General features: G+C 42.4%; 1 protein-coding gene across 6 annotated transcripts in view; it reads right to left on the bottom strand.

The window, feature by feature from the left end:
* Positions 1–12,999, bottom strand: part of slc39a10 (solute carrier family 39 member 10) — a 50,707-nt gene that overhangs the window by 4,169 nt on the left and 33,539 nt on the right. For 5 of the 6 annotated variants that reach the window (XM_061791643.1, XM_061791646.1, XM_061791644.1 and 2 more), the window contains 6 exons: positions 10,598–10,773; positions 8,664–8,822; positions 7,824–7,956; positions 7,457–7,750; positions 5,323–5,403; positions 54–244 (listed from right to left, as the gene is read on the bottom strand). In XM_061791643.1, the coding sequence (XP_061647627.1) occupies positions 54–244; positions 5,323–5,403; positions 7,457–7,750; positions 7,824–7,956; positions 8,664–8,822; positions 10,598–10,773 (1,034 nt within the window). The remainder of the gene's footprint in view (positions 1–53; positions 245–5,322; positions 5,404–7,456; positions 7,751–7,823; positions 7,957–8,663; positions 8,823–10,597; positions 10,774–12,999) is intronic. The other variant, XM_061791645.1, reaches the window with a different exon arrangement.

The following is a 12,999-nucleotide window of genomic DNA, read 5'->3' as shown; positions in this document are numbered from 1 at the left end:
AAAAAAATAAAGCACCTTACTGAGGGACTGCGGTTACTCAGGGGACATCTTACCATATCCACCAGAGCCACATAGAGAAACATGCCGGCTGTGACGGCGAAGATCCAGCTGGTGACACTGTGTGTGTACTGGCCCACAGCTGTGCCGATTAGCATGCCCACGTAGGCCATGAGGGCTGAGAGCAGATTGTAGACGATGGCCTGTTTCACCGACATGCCCGCTTTCAGCAGCACGGCAAAGTCACCTGAACACACACACACACACGTCTGACTGTCAAGATGTTTGCTGAATTCCTGCAGATGCGCGTAACAGATTCCATATGAAGATAAACTCCCAACGAATTGATCTGCCCTCCAAATTTTTTATACTTGCCTAACCGTGACACCAAAACAATCATCACAAATTCATCTTAGATTAGCTTCAATAAATTCCTTACAGATCATTGTATTTGAAATAAATGTGGGTGCGTATATCGCCATATTGCAATTGTCAGTCCTCTGTCATTTGTCAGCTTGAGTTTTTTAATTACCACTCAGCAGAGAAAAATCTTACACTTGCGGTGAAGTCTCTCCGTAAATTCCACTAACAACTCTGGCTAAATTTACGGTAGCTCTTCCCCGGCATACAAATCTTACAATAGTCGAAATCTATGACTTCAACATACTTCCTTGAGACCAATTAGTACTTTGATATTAGCGAGGACTCTTGTGTCATCTTGTGCCATAATAGGGCATTTCAGAAATTAAAAAAAATATATATATATGACCCCTATCTCACGGGGTTGGAGACATCTCAGTGATGTCTCTGGGAGACTCCAGGAGACCAGCCGTGTTGCCATGGAGTCACGGTGAAATTAAACATGTTCGATTTCAGCTGAGACCTTTTGGAGACACTTCTATACGCTCACCACAGAGAAAAAAAGCTCTTAAAATATCAGAACGATCGCACCAATATTTTGGATTTTATAGACGTTCGTTTTCCTCTTATGCTCACTATATAGAAAAAGCGTCAATGTCACAAAGCTGTGATCAATCGTCACCAAAATGTATGTGGACATCTCTAACTTATGCCCATTTCAACCTCTGACAATATCAGAACGATCACACAAATATGTTGCATTTTATGTACGTTAAAGCGTTTTCCTGTTTATAGAGGACTGTCTTGGCTGAGTGCTGAGCAGGGACAGACAAAACTTCAGGACATGTCGCCACTGCATTTAAGAGTATACGGTTTCTATTTATTTCAAGACTATATTTATTAGTGTATACATAGGCCTATATCAGCAACTTCTGGGTGAACAGTTTGTCAGATAGCCTGGAGAAGTCTCTGAGACATCTTCCTGGCAGAGCGCAGGCAGTATTTTGGTCTCCTGGGTCCTGGAGTCGCCGCGTCTGATCAGTTTCGCCGACGTCTCCGCCAGTGAGCAAGGCCCTTAACACACTAACACAAACTGATGTGATCATGCCACACATAGGCAAACAAATGTGCACACTAGAACTTTACACAAATGTTGATAATGTTTGGGAATACAGTACAAATACAAACAATAATAAATGTTAGGGAAAACGGGGAAATTGATGACAAAGTAGAAAACGCGATTAGTAGGCCATGCATATTTGCCAATGCAGAACCACGATTATGTGTGGGTTCACTGTAGCGCTTTTCTACCTTCACGGCAATCAGGATTTAAACCAAAACCTTAAAGCTTGGGAAATGGCCACTCTACCACCTGAGCCATGCTGACTCCCCCAGCCCCACCATCAAACGTATCAGAAGAAGGCCAAAATGGAACCAGCTCCTCCTAAGAAATGCACCCAACATCTCTTCTAATGCGCTCATGATTACACACGTGAGCCAACGCTTCTTCAGTCTCAGCGGAAACACTCTGTGTATTTGGAGGGGAGAGCTGAATACAAAGGAGGCGGTGGCCTACATTTCCACCCCACGAGTGACAAGTGGCCTCTATTCCTTGCTAATTACCACCGTGAATAAATTACCCCTCCACTGTCAGCCATCAATCAAAGCCCGGTATGAACATTCGCTCCACTTTACCACCCTCCTCTCTTTCTAACCACCCCCAGGTCCTCGACACGCCTGCCGCCACCCTCATTCTCCGCAATTAAAAAGCAGCCCTCACCGCTAATTAGCTTCACCCCAGGTGCTTGAAGAAGCCTCGTAATCGCCGTCTTTTGCCTCCCAGCTGCCAGTCGGGGACGCCTTTTCTTTTTGTTCGGGTGCGCTCGTCATCAAAACGCCAGCTCTGCCTGACCGCGTCACACAGAGTTCCTTTACAGAAGCTAAACTGGGAAAAAATATGCTTGAGTTGGTACTTGTGTTGAAACCGTCTACCATGCGTCCATTCTCTGAACCACTTATTCTCACCAGGGTCGCAGGTGTGCTGACGCCTATCGTAGCTGACTTCTGGGCGAGAGTCAGGGTACACTCTGAACTGGTTGCCAGCCAATAGCAGGGGACATACAGTATAAACAACCAACCATTCACCCTCACATTCACACCTATGGACAATTTAGTCATCAGTTAACCTAGCATTCATATTTTTGGAATGTGGGAGGAAACCAGAGTACCCCTGAAGAAACCCACGCAGGCACGGGGAGAACATGCAAACGCTACACAGGAAGGGCAGATGTGCTAACCAGTCAGCCACCGTGCCACCACAGCACCACGATGATTTATAACAAAGTATTTGACTTAGTATTTAATATTCAAATGATGCATGTTGCAGCTTTTCCAGGGCCTCATTTAATGACATTTCCGTGTTCTCGCTTTGATGTACTGTACTTGAAAAGATAGACTGCTTACAGTCTTTACATTTCTTGGCCCAGTTGGGCTTCACCATGGGTCCCGTCGAAACTTCCATCTTGGGAATGCCACAACAATAAAATCAGACTGGTCCAAAACCCGACGCCCGCCAATAAAAACCTGGCCGGAGAGTCGACCACACCGTATAGATAGGTCGGCTGACACTTCACTCCAAACCGACAAAACCGCCGGCCACTCACAACCAAGGGACATCTCGTCCAGGGTCTCCTCCTTGACCGTGAGGACTTTTTTGGCATACCAGAAACGTAGCAGCAGCCAAATGACTTTGCGACCCTCAATGACGCAACTCCTGCGGGGTGTTTCGGTCTGTCTTCACTATCTCCACTATCTCCTAACATTATACTGCTTTGATATTCACATGGACATCTCTAATAACATAATTTCCAGCGAGTTCTCATCTTGTCTCAATAACTTTGGGCTTCAGCAATGAATCAACTGTCACACTCCCTGCAAAGGACACATCCTGGATTTGGTATGCCAGCACCAACTCTCTCCCAAGCCTCTATGACCTGGTTACTTACTACAATAATCTCCATTGTGTCCTCAACACATGCTCCTTCAAAAAACAGATCTGTAGCTTTCACCACCTCTGCACCCTGGTTCACACCTGCACTGCGACAATTAAAATCCAAAGGTCGTCAACTCAAAACGCCTCTATAAGAAAACCGGACTTACCATACAAAAGGACATATACAGTCATCATCTTAACCACTACAACGACTATTTAACTCAACGCAGATCTACATACCACACAACCCCAATCCATAAAAACGAAGGCAATTCCAATGCACTATTCTCACTGCTTGATAATATTTCATGTCCACCGGACCCCAATCCCTCCCACTTGTCCTCATCTGTTTTCTGTAATTCCTTATTTCATTCTTCGATACAAAAATAAAACGGATCCACTAACAACTTCCTCCTTCCTTAGTCCATCCTCACTGCCTCCACCTGCCGTACCAGTCCACTCACAAGTTTTACTTTGCCTTCTGCCATGGACATTTCAGAAATCATCCATCGCTCCAAGCCCTCTAATTTGCCAACTTGACCCCCTCCCTACTGTTCTGATAAAAGCTTGCCTCCCATCCCTGGTGCCCCTCATCACTAACATCATCCACTCATCTCCCTCTAAAGGTATTGTTCCCACAGCATTCAAAACTGTAGCCATAACTACAACACTGAAAAAAACTCGTTCAGATCAAAATAAATTCCATAACCTTCATCCCATCTCCAACCTTTCATTTCTCTCAAAAATCTTGGAAAAGACAGTCATTTCCCAGCTCCACTCCCACTTCACTTCCAACAATCTCTATGAATAATTCCAGTCTGGCTTCCTACCCCCTGCATAGCACCGAAACAACACTCATCAAGATCACCAACAACCTCCTCCTCGCAGCGGACTCTGGCCTACTCGCCATCCTCATCCTCCTTGATCTGACTGCAACTTTTGATACCATTACTCACGTTATCCCCCGTTTCTTCTGGTGTCCCCAAGGGGTCTGTCTTGGGCCCCCTCCTCTTTATCACCTACATCCTAACTCTTAGCAATATTTTTCATAAATTCAAATTCACTGTCATGCGGATGACACCCAGCTCTACCTCTCTAACAAACCCACCAGCACATAAATTATAAAAGTGTACAGAACGAGAGTATAAGTGAGGGGATACACAAGCGATTTGCATATTCATGAGTTATTTGTTGCAGTAAGGGGTGTGTACTAGGTAGGTTTGCTATCATAGGTTTGCTATTGATACTGGTTATAAAGAACCCCAAGTCAAATGTTCATTTTAGTCTATGCTGCAGGCTACTAAGAAAATAGATGTTCAATTTGGACACCCTTTATTTAAACCATGCAAACTTTTTTGACCCAGCCCCCTAAAAGAATCGGAATCGAGAATCGTTTGGAACCGGAATCAAAATAAGGACCGGAACCGGAATCGCTCAAATTCAAACGATGCCCTACCCTAACCCCAAGTCAAGTGTACTTTATGCTCTCTATTTTATGAGCAGTGACATTATTGAAAATGCTGTGCGCTTGTTACCCTTCCCAACTTTATTTTTTAAACCAAACTAAGATGAAGAGGTTGAAGCAGCCACGTAAAGCACAGCTTTGAACATAAATTGTTTACTGTTGCGGGGTGAAAATTTTCCTCAGAGAGAAGAGGTTGAATGCAAATGAAGGTGCTGGCACCTGTGCCATTTTTTATTTGCAAGCTTCATTTTGACAAGCCACTTGAGTGCTGTCAGTCAAGTCTCAAGTTTTCTGGAGTGATGAGAGGCAACACAGTTCAGTTTCCAGGGCCCAAAAGGGTAACGGGACCCACTTTTGATTCATGTTCAAAAAGAGGCACAGCACAGTGGTTCGCCAAACACCTTTGTTCTGCTTGCTAAACAAGTGACGTGTGCAGTCAGTGGTGCGTGAGAAGTACATAACATGTTTTGTTTATATTTCATGGGTGGTCTCTGTGTGCGGCACTTACCGAGTTCGTGAGGTAGTTCGTGGCAGAAAACAGCCACGGAGGTACTGATGCCTCCTGTGAGGTTTGCGCTGAATGCTGCGCCTGAAGACGAGAAAGTTCACAGTGTCAGCGAGACCCGGAAGGCATATTTTACTCGGGGAGAGAAAGAAGAGACAAAGTTGTTGTTCACAGAGATGACACAATGCTAACTTTGCGAGCATATTAACTTTTAATAATCACAGCCTCTAATATGAATAAGCATCAAATGTCTCCAGGAGGTTTTAAACATCTTGTGGGTCACATCTGATTTTGACAGTTTAATATAAACATCATTGTTCACTGTTATTAGATGTTCCTCCATAATCCAAAACATCTGTGCCACTAATTTTAATTCAATAGGGACATACTCTTTTTACAATTTGTGTACTTGCTGCTCCCTAACAAGGAGCTGAATGGCAAAATTCACAACAGGTGTTTGATTAATGAATTAGCCTGGGTTATTGGTGGAAGTTAGGGGAGGCTTCTTCACATGTTCAAGTACACACGTACTTCCTGTTCATTTTTAAAATCAATCATTAGGGTAATGTGTATTAAGTGTTATGGGATTAAGTTGGCATATTTACAGGTTAAACGGTTTTATTAACATAGGCAATTCTAAAAAGAAATTGGGGGTATTTTAATTGCAGGTTTTTCCCCCTCACCATTCGCACAGGGCTTGGTCCTCAATTGCTTTATTGTCGTTGTCGGGCAGAATCCTCTCATCTCCGAAATGACTACTTTTCAAGAAATTAAAAAAACGTCAAGTTGCTTGAGTTGCCCAAGACTGCATTGTTCAAATTGGGATTATACCTTATATTGATTGCTATGCTACCATATACCACTGCGCACCAACAACACCATTCCAAAATCATGTTAAATCATTAACTTAAAAAATCACTATTCATTACTCTGTCACTGATTAAAATGGTGAGGACATGTCGCCGCCACCAGCCATGCCCCGACCAGACGAAAAGCTTTTAAAGGCTTTTTCAAATCGCATTTGCACAGTGTGAAAGGTTTGTGCAGCAGTGCGCAAGGCCGACGGCACCCTGTTGCAACCATGCCAAGGTAATGGGGGCTTTCCCCGCTGACAGACAAGTAGACCGTACCTCGGCAATATGTATGTTATTGTTGTAAAAGAAAGCCCTGACTTTGCTAATTTTAGGGAGAAAGTGGAGGAGACGAGCAGCAGCAAAATAAAAATGGAATGTGTGCATCCCATACTAATTTCACAGCAAGATCTTGGAGTTTAAGCTTGTTTGTTAGCTACAGTTCCACGAAGAGCACTTCGAGGTATATTTCAGGCTGGCAGGGAAGCAATTTGAAAGCCTCCCGCAGAGATGTCTTGGTATCTTTCAGCGCTTTCTGACATCACTGTGATGGAACTGTGTGCTAGTCGAGGGTGCGAAGTGTCAAATGCCGTCTGCACTAGCTGGCCGTGTCCCGTCATCCCATGGTCCTGCCCCCTCAGCACCTAGACAATGGGAAAGCCGACGGCACGCTTTCCATTGTGAAAAGGCCTTAATACTTCAGAAAAGCAAATGACTGTGGTTACATCATCTTCCTAAACTCTTTTTCAAAGGACTAAGAGTCATGAATGATGCAATAAATTAACATTGCGCTGATTAAGCAGCGTAATCGACGAAAATTAATGTGCATGCTAACTTACCTTCCTGGCTGACCAGTTTCTTCAACACCGAAGAATAACAGCTATTCATTTTTAACAAAACTGGCTTACTTAAATATATCTAACCTAACAATTTTTATTCATGAATGTCTTGAAAAAACATCCAGACTTTCAATTCTGAGGCGACATAATGCCGCATGGCACCACGGCGTAAATAAGAAGCAGAGTTTTACAACAATTCTCACTTGAGTGTTCAAGAGAGTTATTAGATTTATTCTCAAGCTATTTTCAACACTTTAAATGCAGTAATATATGCGTAAAAACGACATGGGGATAGACCAAAAGTATTGATTTGGGAAAAAATATGAAATCTCCCATATTTAGAAATATGGAGTTTCCGCCTGACAGGAAAGATATGTAGACGCTCACAAGCTTACGAACTCTGCCCACCAAATTAAAAGCATTCCTTAAAATACAGATAGCGCGTACCGATGGCCAGCCCATCGCTGAAGTTATGCATGCCATCACCCATGATGACCATCCAGGCGATGCTGGCTATTCCGGCGTCCTTCATCTCCTGATCCGAGTGGCAGTTCCCACCATGGGAGTGGCTGTGGCCGTGACTGTGCTGCTTGACCTTGTGTCCGTTCACCTTAGCGGGCGACCGGTGGGCGTCGGCAGGTTTCAGCGGCGTCTTGTTGGTGGGGGAGTCGGGCGTCTGGAGCTCTGTGAATTGCGTGTCATTGTGGTCATTGTCGCAGGAGACGGCACTGGTGTCGGGGTCTAAACAGAATTGAAATGTCAAAAGTGGCAGTTTACTGGCAGGATGGGGCAAGGTTGGCTGAGCACTACTCACCATCACCGAGCGCCTTCAGATGCACCCATTCTGCATCGGAGCGGCGATTTAATTTGTGATCTGACAACTTCCTGCCAATCTTGCCCTCTTGACTCGCATTCTTCGCGGACTTACAAGTAGAAACACATTCATTCTTAAGAGTGGTGACAAAGTACAGGTAGTGTGTATTAAAAACAAAAAAAAAAAAAAAAAACTCGTAATAGTTTGATAGGTACTTCAGTAGAAAAGTAAAACTGAATTCTTACTGTCAGTTAGAAATAATACCCATTTTGATAAAAACTTTGAAAGCCAGTTTTGACCAGGTAAGGAGCAGAAAGCAGATAAATCTGTTTTGTTTTCACATGTTGAGAGTAAAAGTAAAAAGTCATTAGCAGAATAGATACTCAAGTCCAGTGCAGATGCCTGAAGAAGTAACAAAGTATTTGGGGCTGGAGGGGTCACGCCAATACCAATCGTGATTGCTTACCGTTCAGCATTTAGCATTTTGCTATCTCAAATTCTGTATACCAAATTTATACCATACACTCAATACCAACATATACAGTTTAATGATCAAAGTCCGTCCTACATAAAGGAGAATAAAATGCATGTTCATAGTGTAAAAAAAAGAAAAAAAATATATATAGTGGGTGGTGGGGCAGGGCTATTATTAGTCGAATATTCGACCAATAATCAATAGGTTTGATAGTGACAGCCCTAAAAGTATTGCTCTTCTAATTTGTTACTTCTCACCACTGATTTTTCATGGGCGAATGACCACCACGACTTCAAAGCTTAAACAAAAGCTCAGGTGGAGACACAGGCATAATCAATCTTAGGCTAGACGTCGCTTTCTCTTACCCTTTGATCCTTGTAGTGCTTAAACATGCCGATACAATGCTCAAAAATGAAGAGGAGGTAAATGCCGGCCAACGCAGTCAAGCCCTTCCACACTCCATCAAAGTCTGTCACAAGATCAGTGCCATGGCTCACGTCACTGTGGTCATGCTGCCCTTGAGACTGTTGACAGAAAGTAAAACGGTTGGGATCGAGTATGTGTGTCAAAAAGAAGGCCACTTACCTGTATTTGTGGGTTTTATAACAGGCATAACATTATAGAAAACTTTTTTTTTTAATTAGTTCCACCAGCATCATACAACAGTATGCGTTAGACTTTCTATTGTGTAACTACAATGTTGTGAATAAGTACTGGCCCCCTCCACAAATTTTTATATTTTTGCATAGTTTCCCCACTTTAAGATCATTAAACAAATGTAAAGAGCAGACAAATATAACCCAAGTGAACTTAAAATGCTGTTGTTAAATGATTTAACTTAGTAAGGACTATTCAAAGTTACTGGCCCTGTGTGAAAATGTAATTTACCGCCCTTGTTAAATCATGAATTAATTGTGCTAATCACAACTTTTGGGTATTATTCACTGATCACACCAAAGCCTGACTCACTGAAACAGAATTGGTCCCGACAAAATCAACAAATCTAAATAAGCTACATCAAAATGACACGATCTGAATAAATTCCAGAACAGTCGAGAGATAAAGTAATCCATCAGTCTGGAAAGGATTACAAATGCCATTCCTAAAGCTTTAGAATTCCAGCGACCCATAGGGAGATCCATTATCCTCACATGGAGAAAACATGAAACAGTGGTGAACCTTCCAAGCAGTGGCCGGCCTACAAAGATTACACCAAGAGAACAGCAATGACTCATCGAGGAGGCCACAAAAGAACTCAGGACAACTTCTAAAGAACTGCCACAGTTAAGGTCAGTGTTCATGACACAACAATAAGAAAGACACTGGGCAAAAATGGTATCTATGGCTGAGTTCCAAGGCAAAAACTACTGCTGACCAAAAGAAACAAAAAACAAAAGGCTCGTATTACTTTTGCAAAAAAACAAACAAACAAAAATAAAATTAAAAAAAACATCTGAATCACACTTTTGGGAGAATATTATATGGACTAACGAGATAAAAGTTGAACTTTTTGGAAGGTGTGTGTCTCGTTACATTTGGCGTAAATGTAGCACAGCATTTCAGAAAAAGATCATACCAACAGTCAAACATGGTGGTGGTAGTGTGTGGTCTTGGGCTGCTTAGCTTCTTCAGGACCTGGACAACTTGCTGTGATTCATGGAATCATGAATTCTGCTCTTTCACAGAAAATCCTGAAGGAGAATGTTCAGCCATCAGTTTGTGATCTCAAACTGAAGCGCCCTTGTATTCTGCAGCAGGATAGTCACACCAGCAAGTCATCTTCTGAATGGCTTAAAAAATATATATAATAATAATAATAATAATAATTAAGGTTTTGGAGTGGCCAGTCAAAGTCCACACTTGAATCCGATTGAAACACAGTGGCATGACCTTAAAAAGGCGGTTCATGTTCGAAAACCCTCCTTTTCTGTTGAATTCTGGCAGGAAGAGTGGGCCAACATATCTCCACAGAGATGTGAAAGACTCATTCCCAGATATAGAAAACACTTGATTTCAGTTGTTGCTGTTGAGGATGAAGTTGAGGAACCAGTTATTAGGTTTCAGGGCCATTACTTTTTCACACAGGGCCAGGTAACTTTGAATAGTTTTTTTTTTTCCTTAATAAAAGAAATCACCATTTAAAAACAGAATAAGTGAATTCTGTTTTATATGTTATATGTATGTAATATTTACATTTGTTTGATGATCTTAAACAAAGTGGGGAAACTACGCAAAAATATAAGAATTTGAGAAGGAGGACAATACTTTTTCATAGCACTGTATTCGAGGGCCAACTCACATGAGGCAGTAAGTGAAGGAGAGCATCTCCGCTGAGTGTGCCCACAGCCAGGGCTACCAGGAAGGTGAGCAGGAACTTGAAGCAGGACTGGTCGAGGATGGGCACCAAAATAACTCCCAGCAGAGACAGCAGGCTGATGATGGTGATGGACACGAAGCCCCACACCCAGGTCCACACTGGAGAGAAAATCAAGAAAAGAAGCTTCAACAGTGGACCCTGAGTAGCAAACGATTTTACGACCAGTTTTTTGCTGGCTGGCTAAGTTTCAAATCCCACTTTTCCCCCCAAACATTTTTTTTTGAAGGGGTGGAGGGGGCAACGCCGTTGATGGAAGGCACAAGGCATAGTAGTGTGGTAAAAAGGTACTCTATCATTTAAACTGTCAAAACAGTGCAAGGCCATAGTGAAAAACTTTATGACTTTTTAGTCACAGAGGACGAAATGCTTAATGTAGTATGAAATTCAATGTCACACCAGTGGTGGTGTGTTCGCTAAACCGAAGCCAGATCCTTCACTAGTGACATTTGGCTATGGGCTTTTCTTGATTGAAACACAGTGCGCATGTAATGTACACACCTTCCTGCCAGTAGATGCGAACGAGCAACAACATAGAGAACCAGCGTTCGGCAAACAAACAGAAGATTTTAGCCACATTTGGATAAGACATTGCTACAGTGAAGTCTAGCTTAGATGCACACAAGTTGGTATTTTGAAAAAGAAAGCTTTTTGCTCTTTTAGTGGAGAAATGTTGCCCCTTTCTGATCAAATTCCTTCAATGGCATGTGAATCCCCTCCGATGCCTCCACTGTTTACAAGCCTGCAGTCTCTTGCTTTTGTCACCCCCAAACCATGCCTTATGCTGCTGTTTTATATGTGCTGCTTAGTTATTTTTGACAGGCAATCATGCCACCAAGAAGCCTGACAAAGTGGGATTTGCAAGACGACAAACCTGTATTCTTGCAACTCTGGTTTCCTTCCCTTCAAGGATACATCTCAAGTAAACACCTCACCAGAGAAATGGAGAAATGACTAATAACTGTAAAAGTCACACTGGCAGACACGCCGCCTATCCTTGTCGAATGGACCCCAGGTGGGGAAGTATGTGAGCAGATGATGTGTCTTCTGCCTGACAGAGTGGTCTTTAGAGAGACAGAATCAAGCTGTAACTGTCTCATTAACCAGCTGTAGGATTAAGAAACATTATGAAAAAAATATTTCCCCTGGCAAAACTTCTCGCTCGCAAAACAGGCACAAGTTCCTCTTGGCAGGAAGCACTCATAACGTGTTGATCCCATAGCCGCTCGTCACTACAATTTGGAGAGCTGACATCTGGATGATTCTCTACAGGTCATAGCCCAATAGAGATTAAATGAAAAAGGTATTTAAGTGCTTTGTGAATGCCATTTTAAAGCCCACAGGAACATGGATGTAGCATTAAGTCGATGAAAGAGACAACCACACACTTTGCTGCAGTCTTGTGAACTCAATGGACTGAAGTGGAGTACACACACATACTAATAGTCTGGCTGAAATTGAGCATTTTCAGTTGGACACATTCAAAAGTTTAGAGAAGGTCGAATTAAGTTCATCTGGAAAATGCATTTTAGGTTAATTCTGAAATTTCACTTAAAAGCCTACTATCCCCTTAACTTTTTGTGCGTAGTGTACGTTGACCAGTAATAGTGAATAATTAGAAACATTTTTTCAAAGATGACTCATCTTTTTACATATTGTTGATGTCCAATGAAAAGCAACATTTTATGTATTTACAGCAGCTAAGTCAACAGAGGCCTAAGTGGCTTACTATGCAGTGGCAAAGCAACAAAGCAATGGGCGGTGACGTTATCCCTCAAAGAATAAGTCTCTTTTTTTATTTATTTATTATTATTATTATTTATTTATTTTTTTTACACACACGCATACAAAAGTTCTGTTTGCGATAAAAGTAAGATAATCCCTTGAGAGGGCAGCAGACCACATCCATGTTTACAAGCGATCCTCATCGTTAGGGAGGAAAAACTGGATACAAATTTTCTGTAACCCTCACTTTCTCCTTTTATTGTTGCCACCGTTTTTACTGCACCTCGAAAAAACCAAGGGGCTACAGTTGACTGCTTTTTTATTTGCTGCATCAAGCGAAATGCACTAACGCTGAGAGGCGAATGAATACCAGCCTGACAGTACATAACTGCAGTTTTACACTCGATGCAGCTCATCTAGATCTCTATTCATTACCCGGACATGGCTGTGTTTTTATGTACTGTGTGTGTGTAAAAGTGAATTTTATTTTGCAGCGGGTGGCGACGGCGCAGTAGTTGATGACTGCAACAGAACCGAATAGAGAAGCAGACCCACTGGTGCTCATCCTCTCTCCAATTATGACTCTCCTGTGAGCACCGTCT

This window comes from Phyllopteryx taeniolatus, chromosome 12 (assembly GCF_024500385.1).
Source record: "Phyllopteryx taeniolatus isolate TA_2022b chromosome 12, UOR_Ptae_1.2, whole genome shotgun sequence".
Taxonomy (NCBI): domain Eukaryota; kingdom Metazoa; phylum Chordata; class Actinopteri; order Syngnathiformes; family Syngnathidae; genus Phyllopteryx; species Phyllopteryx taeniolatus.
This window is presented reverse-complemented; position numbering and strand designations above follow the sequence as displayed.